Below are 21,970 nucleotides of genomic sequence, written 5' to 3' on the forward strand. Positions count from 1 at the left end.
TATGCAATCAGCTCAAGTCTGATTGCTGGGTTTCGAAATTGAGTTCGAAACTCATGAATTTGAAGGAATGGTAAATTTCAACTCACCAAGATAATGTCAGGCGCAGTTGACTTAAAGTAACCAAGTAATCAGAACAAACCAAGCTAAGTTTAGCTGAGAGAATCAATTTCTTGTTCATGTCCTCTGATTCAGATAATTGTTAAAAGCCGTAAGTTATCTGATGTTGAACTCTCCCATCCCCATTTCAAGTGGTTATATGACTATTATACTCATCCGGAAAAATCTAATTCCGGAATTTCTAATGCACAAATCACATGTGGTCAGACGTTGAATTCACCATAAATTATGGTGCTATGATTAAATTCCATTCCTGATTTTTCTTTTTGACATTGGGTATACATACATGCATTTTGAGCCCTTTTCATCACAAAAATCCAAATCACTATCTTGATCTAATAATCAGATTTCTCCGGTACATCTCAACATTCTACTTAAAAAAATCATTTTGTTATCCACTCACCCTTGAGTAGTTCAATTTTCTCACCTAGTTAACAACACTTTTAATCCACCCCGAAAGTTCATAAACCAAGAGTACATAACTGTTCTCATTGCCCTCGGGATCTATAAATTGATACTGTTTCAAACAGTCAGACCAAAAATTGCAGAACGTCGACCAAAAGTGAATATAAAAAATATATTGCAATTAAAATTGAAACATTAGCAAGACCTGAAAGTAGAAAAGCAACCCTTTAGAGAATAATCATATTTTCCCGAAAGTTTAAATTTGTGATATATACCAATAGAATAGACATCAAAGGCATTTAGAGCTCAAAAATATTTAGTTAAAACACTGAGCGAGCAATTTTCCTTGACCATCTACATTACATTTAGAAAAAACTAAAACCAAAACTTTTGTAAGAAAAATGGCACATAAATGACGTACTTATTGGAACTTGATTTTTGAGCTGCTATAAATATTATCGAAGCATAGCCTTGTTGGAGAGACTTCTCTCTAGCATCCCTGTGTAGATCTAAAAGCTCTGTAAGCTCTGTGCAGATCTATTGAATCATAAATTAGTTTTAGAGTACCATTAATTGACCGATTTCTTTCTTAAAAAATAGACGTATCTAGATGCAAACTGAAAAGAAACTCAAAATGTGAAAACGTGCCAGATTTCCCTTAACGTCGATCGCTTTGGTTGTTTCTCTAGACTATCTCATTCATTGAAGTGGAAATTTAGGGAAACAACGTTTAGCAGCAAGATAGCTAAATTTTAAGGCAATAAATTATTATTTGATTTCTTGGTTTCAACAGAGCACGTTACTCAGACATCAGTAAGAACAGTTGAAAACAGCTGATACTTTGAAATTCAGAAGAGCCTCAATAATAGCCCTATATACTAATAAGGGTTGGATACCTAATACACTAATACAAAGCAAGACGACAGCGATCAATTGAATCAAGACTTTCAGAACCGCTAAGCATCAAATTGTCTTCCATTGTCATTTAGCCTCCATAAAATCGGTCCGAAACAAAAACAAGTGGTACGGTTAACTTCAACAAATTTGGCATTCCCTCGAACTTCATTTTGTTAGAGAGCAATTAAAAAAACTTTTAGCTGCATCCATCTTTTTTTTAAATCGAAAAAACTGGTTTCTGTACCGATAACATCAAAATGAAGTATAATTCACAATATTACAAAAAAATTACGAAATAGTAGGGCAATAAATATCTCATTTAAACTGTTAACTAGACATTGTTTTTTCGGTAAAAAAAGTTTTAAAAAATAAAACTTAAACGACAACATCGGGCGAATTGCTCTCGAACGACCGGCGAGCAGTTGGCTTCGTTAGTAGCTAGCTAATGTTAAGTGAGACTAGCTTTAGCTTAATTGAAGTGGGCGTGAGGTGAGAGCAGCGGGTTGGGGGTGCAGCGGGTTAGGGGTGATGGGGGGATGAGGTAACAGTGGAGTGGGGCAACGGTGGGAGGGGAGTCTTTGGCTGCACAGGGCCTTTACGGCCTGAAGGAGGTGCAGGGGTAGGGATTGGGGGAGGGGTGAGGTGCAGTGAAATTTAAGTCTAAAAAACGCAAGAACGTCAACCCAATGAGTATAAAACTAAGATACACTTCTCTCTTGTTGGAGATATGATAGACAAAATGAGTTCAAACTATTGTAAAAAATAAATTACTCGACAAAAACACAGAAACAAAAATATACGAAGGAAAAGATCGTTTACTTCCAGAACCGAGGCCACAGAAATATTCGCAAAGTATTTATTAGTCAAAATTGTTAGGCGGAACTCCGGAATGACGAAAATCTCAAATGCTGCATTACATTAATTACATTAAATGAAATCAATGTTAAGCCAAACAAAACAAAAATTCAGAAAAGCTTAAGTAAATAATAAGTCTTTTATAAAAACAAATAAAAGCAACGGCAATAAAACTATAGGTCTTAACAAGAGATAGAGTGATGCATGCTAGAAAATGGAGGAAACTGTTACAACGTAAAATGAACAGTGTAAAAAACAAGATCTCTTCTTGATTTTTGAAAGCTTAAAATCAAATTTAACAGATGAAGTAGAGAGCAGAAACATTTCTTTATTTAGTTTTCAAGGATTAGAAAAAGTACAGCCTTACTACTGTTTAGATCAGAAAGTAAAAATAGAGTTTCAAGATTCAAAGCATTAAAAAAAATTGCAAAAGTCAAAAATTATTAAAAATGCACTTGAAAAAGCTATTTCAATTTTGAAGAGTCAAAGCCAGGAATTGATTACATTTGCAATTCAAAATATTACACCTGAAGGTGTACAGAAAACTTTTGTAGTATATAAAAATAGAAAAAACAGAAAATTTGGACAAAAACTGAAAAATCGTATCATGTGTACAGTTTTATAAAACAAAAATACCTCACGTTATAAAAAGGCAATCAATACATGAATTGCCAAATGCAAACTCCCATATGTATTAATTTTCCAAAAAAAGACCGCTTAAAGATTAAAAAAAATAATGAAAAGCCGCTTTTGATCTTGAAACGCATTATTAGGCTCTAAAAAACACAGGTGGTATCAATTTCAGAGCGTTAAAAATTAAAAACGGTTATCAATTCTGTCTAAAAGACATTTCAAAGTCTTACAGTCATTCACTGAACGTAGCGCATAATAAAAAAGACTTCTCTCGCTCAGAAAAAAAAAGAGTTCGGTCAAAACACCGTCTGAACGAATAGTACTTCTTGTAAAAACAACATAGCCAGAAGTATTCCGGAAACGACTCGAAAACGAATATCGATCACCCTAACTAACATTATGATTGTCCTATATAATAACCACTAATTACGTTGAAATAATTACATGAAAATGAAAAATGCAGAAGCATTTGACCAGAAAAGATGATGAAGCATCTGAAAAAAATTCATTATAAGTTGCAACATCAAGTCAACTATTAGAACTATTGGCAAAAGACCAGGCGAAACTTTTAGATTTAATTCATTAAACGACTACAAGTTGACAGAAAAATCCTAAAAAATGTGGAGAAATTGGATTTAAGGGAAAAGAAATGAAGAATAAAAAAAATATTCTCTGAAAATTCCAACAAAATTTAGCTACAAAAACGGATAAAATTCCAAAATGCTATTTCTCAACCATTATTTTAAAAAAACTTTTACAACTACTTCTGTTCAAGTATACCAATCCAGCACCCTTTCGACTTAAGTAATAAAGAAGCGAAAATAAAAAAAGTTGAAATATTTCTCATTGAAAAGTGCCAGTGTCTAGCTTCCTGTGACTTCCAGCAACGTCACTCGAAACGCACTGAATAAAAGACTGAACACTAAAAAGTAACCAGAAAGCACAAAATCATTAGAAATCAGAAAAAAAATAAGCAAAAAAAACAGACGAAAATCCACCAAAATGAACAATTATCTCAACCAAAACAACTCAAAACAATCAAAAGGCAGCAAAATAACTAATTTGGACAATAGACATTCCCAAATGCTATAGAAACTTTAAGAACACAAAAAGCAGTTTCCAAACAACTTGAAATAAAAAAAGTCTAGATCAACTTTACGAATTTTTTTGATACTACGAGCGCACATAGAGCCTCGTATTGACATTACGAGCGCAGTTTGACATTAAAAGTTTATTGGAGCAAAGAGCGTATTGAAAAGCTCGCAAAACAAGAGGCAAGGCATACTAGGCTACGAAACTTATCTAAGAATGCGAAAAAGAGCAAAAGATTTAAAAAAATTCAAAATTTTTCAGTTCATTGTACATTTTTTGCAATAAAAATCGTCAAACACTAATAAACCTACTCAATTGGTATCATAAAAGCCCTTAAGTAATAAGTGTCTATTCAAACCCCACACAAAGCAGTAAAACAAAAAGCGAAAAATCGCTGAAATTCGGCTTAAAGTAAGCAAAATAGCTGAAAAACCTGTAACTTGATATAAAATTCACAAATTTCCGAAAACCTATAAACCACCATCCAAATAATCCTAACATTAATACATCATAAGCAAATTTCTAAAACAAAAAAAATTAAGAAAAAATTTTAAAAAGCCGCAGGTGAACACAATTTCACTCGCTTAGAGAAAATTTTTTTTCACACCTCAATTTCTCGCTCTCCTAAAAACAGCGGTATGATCAAAAAACCATTCTTTTCGCTTCACTGTTCAATTTTGTTCAGCAACGGAACTACTCCGAGTATTCTCATTCGTTTCCTTTCCTGCTTGAAAAATTCATTCCATTAAAAGTGATTAAAATGGACTTCTCCAATACTCCTCTTGTAGTCGTAAAAACTAAAGAAAACCAATTCTCCTCTTCATGTCGTAAAAAGGAAGAGCGCCTAAATCATAGCTGTTGAAAGGCTAACGGCGGATCAAAAATGAACATAGTTTTCGAGAACTGTTTAAAATTACCGCAAATTAACCAAAAGTTTATATCTCAGACTTTTAAGAAAAATGCGATACATAGAGCTTTAAAATTATAACTCATATGTTGGTCTGGGACACCCTCAGAACAGTTGAAAATTGTCTCGATAAAAATGGCGCCAGAATAAAGTTCTGACACATTTTCTAAAAACATGGAAACAATAACTATTATTACATGAAAAAAATCCGTTTGTCACAATTTACAATAAAAGCGAGCATAAAACAGCATGTTGAGTAGAAAATAACGATATCCTAAGTTGAAGCTATTGTTCTCATTGTTGACCAAGGATTATCCTACTTAATAACTACTAATTGCGTTGATCTAATTACATGAAAAGGAAGAATGCAGAAGTATTCGACAAGAAAAGATGATGAAGCATCTGAAAAAAATTCATAAGTTGCAACATCAAGTCAACTATTAGAACTACTGGCAAAAGACCAGGCAAAAATTTTAGATTTGATTCATTAAACGACTACAAGTTGACAGAAAAACCCAACAAAAATGTGGAGAATATGGATTTAAGGGAAAACAAATGAAGGATAAAAACAATATTCTCTGAAAATTCCAAAAAAATTTAGCTACAAAAAATGGATAAAATTTCAAAATGCTACTTCTCAACCATTATTTTAAAAAAACTCTAACAACTACTTCTGGTCAAGTATACCCATCCAGCACTCTATCAAACGAAGGAAAAAGCGAAAAAAAAGAACAAAGTTGAAATATTTCTCATTGAAAAGTGCCAGTGAATAAAAGACTGAACGCACTGAATAAAAGACTGAACACTAAAAAGTAGCCAGAGAGCACAAAGTTAGTAGAAATCAGAAAAAAATAAGCAAAAAACATATGAAAATCCACCAAAATGCACAATTATCTTAACCAAAACAACTCAAAACAATTAAAAGGCAGCAAAACAACTAATTTGGACTATAGACATCCCCAAATGCCATAAAAACTTAGAATACAAAAAGCATTTTCAAAACAACTTGAAAAAAAAGTAGATCAACTTTACGAATTTTTTGATTCTACGAGCGCACATAGAGCCTCGTATTGACATTATTGGAGCAAAGAGCGCATTGGAACGCTCGTAAAAGAAGAGGCAAGACATAATAGGCTAAGAAACTTATATAAGATTGGGAAAAAGAGCAAAAGATTTCAATAAAAAAATTCAAAATTTTTCAGTTCATTGTACATTTTTTTGCAGTAAAAAAAATCGTCAAACACTAATAAACCTACTCACTTGGTATCATAAAAGCCCTTAAGTAATAAGTGTCTATTCAAATCCCACACAAAGCAGTAAAACAAAAAGCGAAAAATCGCTGAAATTCGGCTTAAAGTAAGCAAAATAGCTGAAAAACCTGTAACTTGATATAAAATTCACAAATTTCCGAAAACCTATAAACCACCATCCAAATAATCCTAACATTAATACATCATAAGCAAATTTCTAAAACAAAAAAAAATTAAGAAAAAATTTTAAAAAGCCGCAGGTGAACACAATTTCACTCGCTTAGAGAAAATTTTTTTTCACACCTCAATTTCTCGCTCTCCTAAAAACAGCGATATGATCAAAAAACCATTCTTTTCGCTGCACTGTTCAATTTTGTTCAGCAACGGAATTACTCCGAGTATTTTCATTCGTTTCCTTTCCTGCTTGAAAAATTCATTCCATTAAAAGTGATTGTTTAAAATTACCGCAAATTGACCAAAAGTTTATATCTCAGACTTTTAAGAAAAATGCAATACATAGAGCTTTAAAATTATAACTCATATGTTGGTCTGGGACACCCACAGAAACAGATGAAAATTGTCTCGATAAAAATGGCGCCAGAATAAAGTTCTGACACATTTTCTAAAAACATGGGAACAATAATTATTATTACATGCAACAAAATCCGTTTGTCACAATTTAAAATAAAAGCGAGCATAAAACAGCATGTTGAGTAGAAAATAACGATATCTTAAGTTCAAGCTATTGTTTTCATTGTTGACCAATTTCTATTCACAAATTTGGTGAATTTGTGAATCGAACCACTCGAACATCTTTTGTTAAATCCACCAATTTAACAAAAGATTTCAAATTCGATTCAGAAAAAAAAACGCACAAAGCAGTCCTTTTTCTTTCAACATAACAACAGTTTAAAAAGGAAGATTGTTCACTGTACATGTATTGAACAAAGAAAACTATTTCATTAAACAGCATTTTTCAACAACTAATTCAAATATGAATACATTACTTTGTTTCAATCCAACCCACTTAATAACAATAAAAAGGCTTCTACAATTCCTATTGAACAAGTCAGAGAAAACATCAACATTCAATTTAGCTAAAATGCTTTTAACACTTAACGATGTCACCACTGAGGGACTTGGCACCAACGATGCATTAAATTTGACAAAATGGCACAAAATGTAACTGTCGAAGGCAGAAGCGTGGTAAATGGAGTACAACAAAGACATTAGTAGCAGTAATGAAAATTGTTTCATATGAATTTCGTGAAAAACTCTGAAATAATAGTTCATCACAATTATGTTCCATTAAGAATGGATGTATACTAAGTTGCAAAATAGCTCACATACTGTCAAAAAGAATGTAAGAAAATAAATTTTACATGCATCAAAAATTCTCAAAAATAACCTTGATAAGAGTAAACTTGAAAGAGATATCTTAACTAGAGCGATAAAAACATGATTCGAACCCTTGAAAATTCAAATTAGAAAGAACCTAGATTGCGCTCTTTAGCCTAAGGTAATACGACCGAGCAACAAACGTCGTGTGATAGCTTTTTCACGTTTCTGCTCAGTACCATTCATGCTGGTACGAAATGGATCAAAAAAGTGAAAAATAACTTATCAAGCAAAATAACCATGAATGAATGGCTATATTTGAAATAGAAACGAAAACCATACTCGGGGTACTCTATGTGCCTGGTCAAAAACCTTCGAAGATCTTGCAGCAAGAAAAACCTTTATTCATTTGGGCACCAAATGTTCAGCTGAAGTTCTCCCTCTTTTACCTAGTGGGCCGTAAAATAGATAGCAACAGATACAAAGCTGAATTGGAGTAGCGGACGAAATCTATAAATTTCAAAAACATACAAACAGTTTTAAAAAATTGGAAATAAAATCGCATGTTTCATTCAAGAACCCATGTTTCTTTATTGCCTTAATTATACAAGGGTCTTTTACTAGCCTTGAAAGGGTTAAGAGAACCCCAAATGGCGCTTATACAAGTGTTAAAAAATGTTTTTAATGCTCAACTTCACATTAATTCTAATAATAGCACGCATAAAAATAATTTTAAAGTGCAATGAAACGTTTTTTTTAAAGAAGCGTTTTCAGGTTTGCGACGTAAAAAATTTAACGTTAAAATTTAACGAGTTAAAAAAATTTAACTCACGCCCTTAAAATTTGGGCGTGAGGTTGTCCACTTCAAAAATTTTAGCCCGAAACAGCAACTAAGAGCCCTCAGTAAAAAAGATGCAACCAAAACCGAATAACAACAGCAGAATAGAGGAAAAGACTTCGGCAAATTGAACTTGAAAACTGAAAATAACCGAAACATGGAGACCAAAAACAAAATAGAGAGGCAATAAAGGTAAACTATGTAAAAATTTCAAATGTTCAGCACGATTGTTAGAAAACGACCACTATTGATTGACATCAACGTCCATTCAGACTGCAAGAGAAAAGGAAAGATCAACCGACTAACGTTGGACGAATTGCGAGGCAAACAATTTAAGGGGGCATAGGCACAAAGAAATTTTTTTGGTGCAAATTTCTGTCTGGTAGGTGTTTAAACCTTCGATCTATCGGATTAGGGACGTGGACATTAACCTCTACACCACACGAGATGTCACAGTTTTAAAATCAGTTTTGTTTTAGCAACTGACTTAATTTCAATGAGTGCAATTCAAATCACTCAAAAAGATCAAGAAGTCAAGTGTAACGAAGTCACTCAAGGAGAGAGATCGAAAGAATGTTCAAGAAAACGGTGAAGCGAAAACATTTGCATTAAAAGGACACACACTTAGGCAATAATTGCAGCAAATTTCGTCCGAGAGCAGTTAAAAAACCCACTAACGCCAGACAAATTTTCATCTGACACCATAAGTTCTGATCGTCCGAGGCTTTGTCAAAACATACACATGGAGCTCACTAAATCTCAACGAGACCTACCCCACAATTTGACATTCTCGTATTACCCTAGATTACACCTAATAGAGCCTTTAAACTGAAGGCTGATACCACTATGAACAGATTTTGAAGATGCCTTTAAAAAAAGAAAACGGACAAAGACTAGAATGAACCGTTTTTGAAATTCGCTTCTTATGCAAAATATATATATCATGAGCTTTTAACAAAAAGAACGAACTTCAGCCAACATAACGGCAGATTGCCGAAATATCGGCAAAATAGACTAGCGTTCAGTATATAGTAACAGATACAAATATGAGTTGAAAAAGTTATCTACGCCACTCAAAAAGCTGCGTAAAAACATTTAGTGGTAAATTGATCAGGCTTGTTCACTGGCAAAAGCCTTTTTATCCCGGACCTTCCCTTAAAAACATGAGTTCCCTTGACCTTAAATTAATTTAAATTAAACTTAAGTTCCAAAGTGCAAAAGTCGTATAAAGTGAATTAAGTCACCTATGATCAAAATCTGTTCAAGCATCTTGAAAACTTTCTATAGAGAGTGAAAAAATACATCACAGATGCAAATTCCATTAATAAGAGGATTAAAAGATTTAGAATATTTGACATTTTCAGCTTTGGAATGAATAAACGTAAAAGAAAGAGAGCGACAGAAAAAAACCTATCAAAAACTGAAACCAAAACTATCAACACGGAAATATAGCTACGCTCAGCTTACAACTTCCCAGCTATAATAACCAAAATTTTTGTTATAGAAAACGAAACGACTGATAAAAAATAACAATTAAATTGCAATACTTTCAGTGTAAAGGTATTAAAAAACCACGTTTCGCAAACAGAAGAAAAATGATGAATAAAATAGACCTAATTGCAAAATTCTACTGATTTTATTTTCTTAATATTAAGGCCAAACCCATTTATTTCTTGCCAAAAGCCATGAGAAATCAATTTCGTGGCAGTCAGGAAGCTTGCTTGACCTATCAATAACAGAACAGCAAAGACTGTCAAAAAACTGTATTGCAAATACAACTATAGAAGTCTTTAACGTTCATATTCTTCCACGAAACCATTAATTTGATATAAAAATCAACCAAAAGCTTTTACAAAAATTCCTTGTCCCCATGGAGTAAGCATAGCCAGCAGAGTGCCGGAAAATAGCCGCCGTTGACGCGCTAGACGCACATCGGGAACGAAACAGAAAAAAGAAGGGATAGAAATTGACATAATTTTTTTCTCAGTTTCAAAAATTGTTCTAATTCAGTGTGGTTTCAGTTAGATTCTAAACCTATACATACTTCAGCTTCCCAACTGAAGGGTATTAAGCTGAATAATATCAGCTAGCAATCGCTCTAATGAATTTTGATAACCTTATTCAAAAAGACTTAATGACCCGGCTTTATCGGTTTATCTCGCTTCTTTTGATTTTGCTCTTTTGAAATTTACCGTATTCACTAAATTACGTAATTAAATGCCTGAAAGAACTTAAAATCCATTCAGTTGAAGCAGTGAGTGAAGTAAGTCAGAAGTCAAGCGTGAAAATTGTGAATTACGTAAAACGAATAAAGTGATCAAAAGGTAAAGCGAATGAACAAAAAAGGAGAGCGCCTAAATAATAGCCGTTTGAGAGACTGACGGCGGCTATTAAAAAAAGACGATTGACAAATTCTCAAAATTCGTGAAAAGATTTGCAGAAAGCGCTACAATTTTCGATGTTAAAATTGACATATCTAATATCAATGAAAAGCTCTCATAAAAGCAAATTATATCTTTCATAAGACCGTTAGTTAGGAACTGTGACCAAGTTTCTGAGCAGACAAATAGTAAACATAACCGACTAACGTCGAGCGAATTGTTCTCAAACGACCCCTAGCAACATGAGGAGGCAACATTGGGAGGGGGATCTTTGGCTGCATGGCGGGCTGATGGGGCGGGCTGATGTGGGGGCGGGATCAATTTCTAAGAACCGCCCTTCACACCAAAAGTATAAGTCTCCAAAACAGTTTCTGTGAATCACACACTTTGAGACTAATGAGCTTGAGGCTCAGTGCTAACATAATGCCAACTGAGCCCTAACTCTTTATCCCGTTTCTTAGGACAAAAAATCAAATGGGTTTGACAAAAAAAACGCACGAATAAACACCAAGTGGATTAATATAACGGGTACACTTCGTTTGAGAGTAATTAACAATGAGTTCCAAGAAAACGCTAGCTACGCCACTTATCATAAATTACTTCTACTATAAATCAGCGTTAAAGAGGGTAACAGATGATATCACGCCACATAACAGCAGCTGAATAGCGGCATCAAAAAAGAGTTATGGAGAGAGTGTGTGTGTGTGTGTGTGAGAGAGAGAGAGAGATAGGGTGAGAGACAAAACGTGAACAAGAGAGAGAGAGAGAGAGAGAGAGAAGGAAAGAAACCCCAACTGACAGAGAGTGAGAGAGAGGGAGAGCTAGGAATATTTTCCATGGTGTGATTAGATTCTGCAAGTTCTAGTTTTCAAGTCTAGTTAGTAATTAAATCATAAAGAAACAAAATTAAAAAGTGCAAAATTTAAAGGAGTAGTTTCCAGATTTAGCAGCGAAAATGAAAAAAAAACCATTTTTTGTCTCTGGAGAACTGTCAAGTAACCCATCTTCAAGACCTAAAAAGTTTTGTTGGCCAGTAATGATCGTTGAACTGAATAGGACAAAAAAATAAAATAAAACAACTGAAAATTTTAAAATCTTGCTAAAAATCGTGATATTACTATCTTCACAACCATCTCATTGCTTCAAGACACTATCCAGTATTCCTTTTTCAGGCCTTGAAGAGTTTCACTGGCTCAGAGATCCATAAACTTGGAACATGATAATAACTAACAAAAATTTGAAAATTAAATTTTATCAAAAAATTGCTAAAACTCAAGTAATTAAAATATTGATACCCATTCCATTAACTCTGAACTATGCAGCAGCTTATTATCAAACCTTGAAGGAGGTCCCTGAGCCCATGGTGATAGAAAAAATGAAAAACCTTCATATTTAAACTTGAAAAAATTGCAAATATTTTTTAAACTTGCAAAAAATTCGTGATAACACATTCGATTACATCTAGAACAAATGCAGTAACCTATTATCAAACACTAGAGAAGGTTCCGTGGCACTAGAAGAAATAATTCGAAAAATTTGAAAAAAATTGCAAGTTTTATCAAAAAGTTCGTAAAATTTGAGATATTAAAAAGTTGAAAACTAATCCATGGCCAATAAAAAAATTCCCCTATTCCATTATCAAACTCTAATGGAGGTTTTCTGAACCCTGAGGCCGAATAAACCTGAATAATGACAATAAATGTCAAAAAAAGAAAAAAAACTTAGAAATTTTATCAAAAGAATGCTAAACTTCGTGATGTTAAAAAACTCGAAAAGCAATATCCATTACATCTAGAAACTATACAGTAACCCATTGTCAAACAATAGAGGAAGCTCGTTGCCTCCTGAGGCTGGAGAAACCTAAAAAAAGACAAAAATTTTCAAAAAACTTGAAAAATTGCTAGAAATTTGTGATATTAATAAATTGAAAACTAATCCATGGCCTTCAAAAAAATAATAATTTGTCACCTGGGTCTGAATAATGACAACGTGAATAATGACAATTAATGTCAAAAATATTGAAAAAATGCAAGTTTTGCTCAAAAAAAGCTAAAAATTTGTTATATTAAAAAGTTGAAAACCATTCCATTACCCCTAGAAAATATGTCGTAACCTATTATGAAAACTTAGAGGTTCCTTGACACCATGGGCTAAAATAAAGATGACAAAAATATCAAAAATCTTAAAAATTGTGAAAAATAGTATAGATTTGGATTACAAAAACATATAGCCCTAGGTGTCTCAACAAATGCATCTTTAATATAGCTCTAGGTGTCTCAGCGTTTCAACAAATGCATCTTTCTTGTTTAATATCTTATTCTTGAATTGAGGTTAGACCATTGCAGAATTTCAGGAAAGAAATTACCAGGAAAAAAGTGAACAAAGCATAAAATCGATTATTATCAGACCCTAGCCCAATTAAATTCACAGAAAAAAACATCAATCAGTTAAACCATTAATACGAGTCAAAATAAATCAAAAATTACAAAAAATTTTCAAGGAAATCAGCTGCAAAAAAACCTTAAAAACTATCGAAAACTTATAAAATCTTTTAAATTTTTATAACTAAAAAGACAGAGCAAAGAAAAACTAAATAATATGTCATAATTCAGAATAAATATTGAGCAGAAACAAAAAGGGTTCAATATGCTAGAATGTGAAGGTTACAGACAAAAAAACAGAAGGCGTCTTCAAAATTTCGCAAGCTGAAAAAAGCTGAAAAGAAGCAAGTTCATTGTTTGGCTTTGAAAATTCAGTAAAATTTTATTATCATCCTCCTGTCAAATTAGAGCGTTGAAAACAGAATTCAAAGATATGAATCATTGCGTAAATTGAAAACTTTGCGTAAATTGAAAACATCGTTCAATTTGCAATTAAATAGATTTGCCTAACGCCGAACGAATTGCCCTCAAAGAACCGGCAAGCAATTGGCTTCGGTGGTAGCCATTTTGGGCTTAGGGATGCTAGCATTAGGGTGGGGTGGGCACAGTGTGTGTGTGGGGGGGGGGGGGTCAATCGTTGCGGGGAGGGGCTACGGTTGAAAGGTCCAAATCGCCAGGTGGAGGAGGGTGGACTGGGAACGTTGTGGGGGAAGGTGATTGAGGGGGGATTGGGTGGGTGACTTGCGGGGTGAATGAGGTGGGGGGAATAAGAGAGGGGTAAGATTAAGAACCGTCCTTTCACCATGAAATTGTCTCCTCAAACCAGTTTTGGTTAATCGCATAATTAGACACTACTAATGGGTAAGGCTCTAAGAAAGCTACTCGGCCAGTTAATGCCCTCTGAGCTTTACCTTTTATCTCGGTTTGAGTACAAAAAGTTGAAAGGGTCAGACGAAACCGGTCAAGCGAAAAATTGCATCAAATACCAAAGGACTAAGATAATTTCTACAAACTTCGTTTGAGAGCAATTAAGAGAAATATGAAAGGCTGTTCACTTTAAACGCACTATTAGGCTCCATCAAACGTTGAAATAACAATTCTAGTTGGTTATATATTGATGCAGCGCCGATCAAAACATAGCCGGCATATGGCCGGAAAATAGCCGCGATAGATGCTTGCGGCTATGACCACCAGTCCTTTAATAGACCACTAGACTTTGTGGGTTAGATTCGGAATGTCATTTTTATGAGACATATAAGCTCTATATGGAGAATCCTAATAGGGCTTTTCAAAATTAATATTTGAAATCAAAAACTCAAGACTCTAATAATCAAGAATTAGGGAATATATGTTTGGCACTAATTAGATGCACACTATTCAGTTCAGAAGTCATTTTATTAAGTTTGGTAAGTCACGCAATTGACCTAAAAAAACAAAAACGCGGGACGCAGGGTAAGACGAAACAAAAATCTGTTAAACGAAGTAAAAAAATTAGGAGCGCAATAATAGCCGCTTGGAATTATTGACGCGGTTATTAAAAACTATTTAAAAACAAACAAAGCAAATTAAAATGAGCTAAATTTTTGAAAAAAAAACCGGCTATACACAGTTATTTATATGCGCAATTTTTCTAAAAACAATTTTCAAAGTCTCAAAAGTTATTCACAACGAATCGCACGCACAAAATACTTCTCTCGCTCAGAAAAAATTAATTCAGACGTCAACTTTACTCATTTCGCTTTTAGATTAAAACGACGTCTGTACGAATAGTAATTCAGGTTTAAAGAGAACCTCACAAAAACCAATACTCTTAGAGTCGTAAAAACATCGTTGCGTGCATTATGGCCGATGCACTTTTCATGAAACTCGTGGATATAAAAGATCTAAATTTAGGCGTTTAAGTAACAATTGCTTCATCCGTTCAAATAAAGTCGCAATAGCCATTATTTTAACATGATATTTACCTAGTAGCCATGAATCCATGTGGAGGTATCATTCTGAAACAGAAAATTAGTGTTAAGCAATTCACTTTACTTTTTATAGCCTATTATCTGTCACGTGGTTATTTCGATGAATGACAATGAAAAACCGAACCGCCTATCAATACACAATGCTTTTTGTACAGATTTTTTTAAGTATAGTGATTGAACTATGATCAAGTCGAAAAGATGCTGAGACCCGGCTTAAACGAGACTCAGGTTCAACTCGATTACTTCAACTGTTCGCAGATATTAATAGAGTAATATTGAGTGAATAAGAATTTGAATGAAGTCATTACTGATAGATATATAAAGTCTAACGCTTTTTAAAATTTCATCAGGATCACTAACTGAATTTCAACTAAGTCTTGAGCAGGTGGCGACAATCGACTCCTGCTGGCTTCTATACAGGGGCACGCGTCCACTGGCCCATTACTTGTCATAACAGCAGCAGAAACTCCATTGATATGATCTGGACAGTGATTATTGCCATTGCTCATTAGGCCATTGTTGTCTTCTATGTTAGGCTGTGCACTGCTCACTGGTAGAGTACATTTTCGATGACTGACATCTCGGATTATGATCTCTTGTCTCACTGCTTTCAGCACTTCGTACAAAAAAGCGACGATAAACCAGAACACACACGATAGGACTATTTCTAAAAACATAGGACTATTTCTAAAAATATCTAAATCATTTAAGTCGCACGAATTTCTCTTGGTCGAAATTTGGGTCTCAGTTTTAATGCAGCCTCCTTCAGCCGGGAGGGGACACCTAGAGGCGAGAAATAAGGTAACTACAGGTCTCCAAATAATGCTTTTAAAGCTTATTATAAACTACTAACCTGTACTATTAAACTGCAGGCAACTTCAGATGCTTAAAATTGTGAATGAGAGAGCAATTTGGATCACACGAAGTTAACAGTGAAAAAGTCCATCAAAAAACCAAATACTCTCATTAACTAAAGTAATCGATCAAATCACAAAATTAAATAATAAAGAGCCTGTTTTAGCAGGGCATTCTGAGTAACATTCAAATTTTCGTTTTCCTCAAATTTCATATGGATCGACTTGAAATCGTCATTTTTTACTCCTCTAATTTCTATAAAAAAGCGAAAAGCACTTACTGGCAAAATCCAGGAAGAAGTTTACACCTTTTTCACCTAAAAAGCAGTATGCGGAGTTCCACGTGAAATATCTTCATCTTGATCATAAGGCTGTTGAATTTACTATTCAGAGACTTACTTCAAACGATTGAAGCATGATAAAGATCTACATAATTCACGTAGAACTCCAGTCACTGATTTTTACGGAAAAACGGCATATTTCTGTCTGGATTTTCTCCGTAAGTATTTTTCTGATTTTTATAGAACTCAGATCAATTGTAAATCTATCAATTTCACGTCGATGCATAAAAAATTGAGGAAAACATAAATCGAATCGTTACTGAAAACGCCCTTGAGAAAACGGTTGTTTGCTGTTTAAGTTTGCTTGAAATAAATTTCAATATTATACAAATCCTCTTGAAACTCATTTTCATGTAGAGACAATTCTCAAGTATACTTGAGAACTTTATAACATGTGGACGTTGAAGTACCACCCGTAATTTTTTAAATTGGTTTTCGCCTATATTCCACTAAATGGGAGTTAAAATTTTTCGCCTAATGGCTGTGAAAAGTGGCTTCGGCTAATCAAGTTTCCTCCTAAAATCCAATCCCCGTTAATGAGTTTTCACCTCGAACATTACCAGCAGTTACTAATTACTATTCATTTCAAATTAAGCTACTGTTCAAGTTCAAAACAGATGTCAATTTTCAAAAACAAGTAAAGGTTTGAAAAGAAAGAAGTCAAAATTCAAGTCATGCACAAACTTACTTCAGCTTACAAAAGCCGTGTAATACCAATACTCTTCTTCGAGTCAAAACAACCTGTGTGATAGCAATTATCCTCTTCGATTCATAAAAACCTGGGTAATACCAATACTCCTCTTTGAGTCGTAAAAACCAGGAACACCGCAGTATAGCTACACTCAGCTTCGCAGGTATAAACATAACCGACTAACCTCGCGCGAATTGCTCTCAAACGACCGCCGAGCGGTTGGCTTCGTCAGTAGCTAGCCACGGGGGGGGGGGGGGGGGTACACCGGGGGCTGATGGGGGGGGGGGGCAAGACTGGGATGGGGGGACAGCAGCGCGGTGGGGGTGGATGCAATAGTGGGGGTGGTGGTCAACAGGGGGGGGGGGGTGTCAACCTCTAAGAACCGCCCTTCACACCATAAGTATAAGTCTCCAATACAGTTTGAGCTGAAACAGAGCTGAAAGGCTCTAAGAGCACTTAATGCCCGCTGGGCGCTACCTGTTTATCCCGTTTTTGAGGACGAAAAGTCAAAAGCGTCAGACGAAAAATCGGTCAAGCGAAAAATCGCTTAAAAAAGACCGACGGGACTAATATAATTGCTACAAACTTCGTTTGAGAGCAATTAAAAACCTTTTCGAACAGCGCTTATTTTTGAACAGGATAATGCACCTGTGAATGAACCAAAGATTATGAGCTAATTTTCGCAAGAGAAGGAGTAGGGGGTACTGGAACGGCCAGCATACAGTCCAGGCCTGAATGCGAGCTAAAATGTTTGGGCGATTCAAAAGCAGCAATAACAAAAAGTTTTGATGGGAAAATTTAGAATTTGAAGAATCGGAAATTTGTAACGAAATTGACTCTGATGTCGTTAGAAACTTGCATGAAAACTATACAAACCCTTTAATAGATGTTTACTTTAAAAAATTAAAAGCGTAATGACTCGTTCTTAGAGAATTTATTTGAGCTCGAAAGGCTTTTTGGTACCATAGTGTATGAAACAGTTAATTTTTCGCCATGGAATAAGTAATACCCTCGAGGTACATGCACTTTATAGAGAAATGCAGTTTGTGCTTATCAGTTTTGACGGGAAAATAAGTCTTAACTAATCATGATTAAGAGATTCGATGAAGCTGCCTACAATTAAAGGCAGAGCACCAGTTAGGCAACAAACCAAGAAACAGATAAATCACTCACGCCAAATTTCATCGGTCTTCCATTCTTTGAACAGGATTGTCGTAGAAGCAGATGCTGAGAACCACATCTAAAACAATATAACCCGTCTAACCATTTTGAAGGCAATAGTAGTCTAAGTTAAGATTCATTAGATTAGTCAAATCATAAATTACCAGGCAGATAGCTGAGCTTATTTATTTTCCTTCCTCATTAGCTCTTTTAAAAAAATTTTTTTTACAGGGAATAAATTATTGATCAGTCAAATAAAACAGAATGATCACGGGCCGCTTTAAGCATTTCTTTAAAAAAAAAAAAAAAAAAAGAACATTGTTAATTTCCTCTGGTACACATAAGTATAAAAAGCAAATGGTAAAAGAGGCAATGTAAAGTTAAGAATATAACATTATGTAAAATTATAAAATCATTAAATTACTTAACTAAAAATTTGACCTTACATTATTAAAAAATGGCCTAAAATGCGAACATAAAATGTTCTCACAAATTTATATGTACATCGTGAAGATTAAAAACTAAAATTAAAATCTAATGCTCTCAATATCATCTTTAATATCAGTTACTTTTGGGTCCTTCAAAAATTCTTTCCAAAAATATTCTTTCAGTTGTTTTTTTAAGGAAGCTTTCGATGTTGTTTTCAGTCTAATATTAGAAGGCAGACTATTATAAATTGGAATGGCTTGTGCAATAAAAGAATCAGTTAAAAACTTATTGTTCTTTCTTATATCGAAAGTTACTTTTTTTGACCTGTCATGTTGTTTTATTCTCATGGTAGAGAGAGGTTCAATTTTATACGCTGGAAGATCGTTGCTGAGTAAGCGAATAAAATATTTTGAGCAACGATATTTCAAGAGAAAAGAAACTGGTAGTATTTTGTTGCGAAGTTTGAGATCTGTAGACCGATCGTATTTTCTCCTATTAAAAATGGATTTTATTCCCCAATTCAATTGTTTTTCTAAAGTTGTGAGTAATGACTTTTGCAACCCTATCAGAATTAGAGCGGAATAATGTAGATGACTTATTACTATTGCATTAAGTAATAAGACTTTCGTTTTCTGTGGTAAACTTTTACTTAGTGTATTCAAAACTTTTATTCCACAAGCCATTCTCTGAAGAATCTTTTTCACTTCTCCATCAAATTTTAGTTTGCTGTCTATAATTACGCCAAGATACTTCAACCTATTTGATTCTGCAATTCTTTCATTGTCAACATTCAGAACAGTATTTGTTAACCTCTTCCTGGTGCTGAACACAATATATTCTGTTTTTTGTTTGTTCACTACTAACTGGGACTTTGCAAAAAAATCAATAATTTTTGAGATGTTATGTTCAAGTTTTGTTTTTGCCGATATTTCATCAGTGTCGGATGTAAAAAGAAAAGTGTCGTCTGCGTACTGTACAACCGTGCAATCCTCTTCAACAATCTTTGCTAAATCGTTGACGTAAATGTTAAATAATAGAGGTCCTAAAATAGTACCTTGTGGAACTCCTCTCTTCAAATTTATCCAGTCCGATTCAATTCCATTCAGAACAACTCTTTGCGTTCTTTTACTCAAATAATTCTCTACTAAATTGGTAGCATGTTCGTCGAAACCTATATTTTCTAGTCTCCGTAACAGTATTTTGTGGTTTATAGAATCAAAAGCCTTTGAAAGATCTAAAAACGCCCCTGTAACATTTTTTTTCTTGTTGAGTTCTAATCTTATTTGTTCTGTCGATTTCAGGATAGCATCAATTGTTGAAATTTGTTTTCTATAACCAAATTGACTAGCCGACAATAATTGCTCCCTTTCGAGGAAGCTTGTGATTTGTGAACTGAACGCCTTTTCAAAAATTTTTGACAAAGCAGAAGTGACAGAAATAGGTCTATAATTGAGTGGGTCTTCGGGATTCCCTTTTTTGAAGAGTGGAGTTACACAAGCTTTTTTAAGATCTTCTGGAAATTTTCCTTCTGTAATGAATTGATTAATGAGATAACATAGTGGTTCCGCTAGCGCTGCTTTAGCATCTTTTATTGCCCAAGCTGGTATTTTTGAAGGACCGACTGGTTTACTTGTATTCAAAGAATCTATGAGCACATTTGTTTCCTTGGTTGTTATATATCGGAAATTGAAACACTTTCTCGGAGCAGTTTTAGGAGGAATGTTGTTTGTTTGTTGCAAGCCAATAAACTCTCCTAGAGTCGAAAATCTGTAATTTAGAAGATTTGCGATTTCCATGGGCTTTGTTATCTTATCACCAAAACTGTTTAATAAAGATTGAATTCTTGCTTGAGTCTTTTCTTTATTACGAAGATCTTGAATGAATTTCCATCTGGCTTTTTCACTGTTTAACACCATAAAACTTGAAAGAAGTTGTTTTTCGTTTTGACAGATTAAATCATTTTTAGTTTCATCATCGCTAATTCTTGAAAACTGTCTTTTTGTTTCCTCACATAACCATTTTTCTTGAAGCAAGAATTTTGGTTTATCTGTTCTAATATAACAGGTTTTAATTGGAGCATGTAGTGCTAATGCTCTTTCAATAATTCTTTGAAATTCTAATAACATCATATCTCCTGTCACTGCACCGTAAAAGTGTCTCCAGTCTGAATTTTTAATAAAATTTTGGAATGCTATGGCTGAATATTTTTTTTTGTCAAAAAACTTTTTCTTTGTAGTTTTTGATTTTAGCATCACAGATTTAAGAACTGTGATTGTTGCAAAATGATCAGTTTTCAAAATCGTATCCGCTACTATGCCAGTTTCGAAATCGTCTGTTATGATATAATCGATAAGTGTTGAAGAAGAGTTAATCATTCTTGTAGCTGTGTCATTATTCGTTGGTTTAAGGTCATATGGAGAAATTACAGATTGCAGCAGACTTCTGTCGCGCTTTGCAAAATAGTTTAAATTGTAGTCTCCAGCAAGTATGACAGATTTTCCTTCAGCCATAGCAAGATCAATTCCCAGGACCAATTTTTCCAAAAACATCTTAACAAGTTTTTTTTCCGGACAGTATGATAAATTCAAAACGCATTTCTTTTTTTGTATGCTCAACTCAACCCATAAACTTTCAAAAATTGTATCCGGAAAGCAGTTGAGATCATCGCGGAGACGAGGTTTTAATAATTTTGGAATGTACATGATAATACCACCACCTTTTGTTTTTGTTGTTTGGATGCGATCTTTTCGAAAACAGTCAAAGTTTTGCTTATCTATATGCCAAAATTCTTCCGGATGGTTTTGTGACAACCATGTTTCACTAAACGCATATATGCAGTTGTAACCAATGTCTTGAATGAGTTCTTTCAACAGCAGATGTTGTCCTGCTAAACTTCTGGCGTTTTGATGTAGAATTTTTATTCTGGAATCAAATAATTTTAACTTTTTCATCATAAGTGCATATGGCAGAACTGGTCCAGGGTTTATTTCGATATCACCACTTTTTAGTAGAAGATACCATATAACAACCAAGAAAAAGGAAAAGTTGAATTTGGATGGTGAAGCACATTGTTTGCTGTTACAGATTCCTTTGAATGAAGGTATTCGAGATGCATAAGGAAGACTGTAAAAACATTCTGAAATACTATCGGAAGATGTGAGTAGTACACATAGTATAACTATGAGTCGAATACCTGCCATTTTTGGTTATATCTGATTATAAATCATTACACGTTGCAAAATAGCTTAAAAACAACAGAAACTGCAGCTAAAATCCATTTGTATAACGATATGTTTGTCTCCATGGTTTGTAAGTGTTAGCCCTACTCACGTATGCACTTTGAGAATATTGCAAAGGTTGTAATCGAACAAGATTACAAGAAGTTAAAAGAAAATGACTTAAAACTGCGTTTTTAATAAACGGAATTCCC

General features: G+C 34.1%; 2 protein-coding genes across 2 annotated transcripts in view; both read right to left on the reverse strand.

Moving 5' to 3' along the window:
• The window catches only part of LOC142342314 (uncharacterized), a 37,037-nt gene extending 18,847 nt beyond the window's left edge, over positions 1 to 18,190 (reverse strand). The window contains exons 1-3 of the mRNA XM_075393606.1: positions 18,124 to 18,190; positions 15,425 to 15,731; positions 15,059 to 15,091 (exon numbers count right to left, since the gene is read on the reverse strand). Coding sequence (XP_075249721.1) covers positions 15,059 to 15,091; positions 15,425 to 15,731; positions 18,124 to 18,190 — 407 coding nt within the window. The remainder of the gene's footprint in view (positions 1 to 15,058; positions 15,092 to 15,424; positions 15,732 to 18,123) is intronic.
• The window catches only part of LOC142342913 (uncharacterized), a 486,697-nt gene that overhangs the window by 272,867 nt on the left and 191,860 nt on the right, over positions 1 to 21,970 (reverse strand). The window lies entirely within an intron of this gene.

Source organism: Convolutriloba macropyga, chromosome 7 (assembly GCF_964194025.1).
Source record: "Convolutriloba macropyga chromosome 7, txConMacr16.3, whole genome shotgun sequence".
Taxonomy (NCBI): Eukaryota; Metazoa; Xenacoelomorpha; order Acoela; family Convolutidae; genus Convolutriloba; species Convolutriloba macropyga.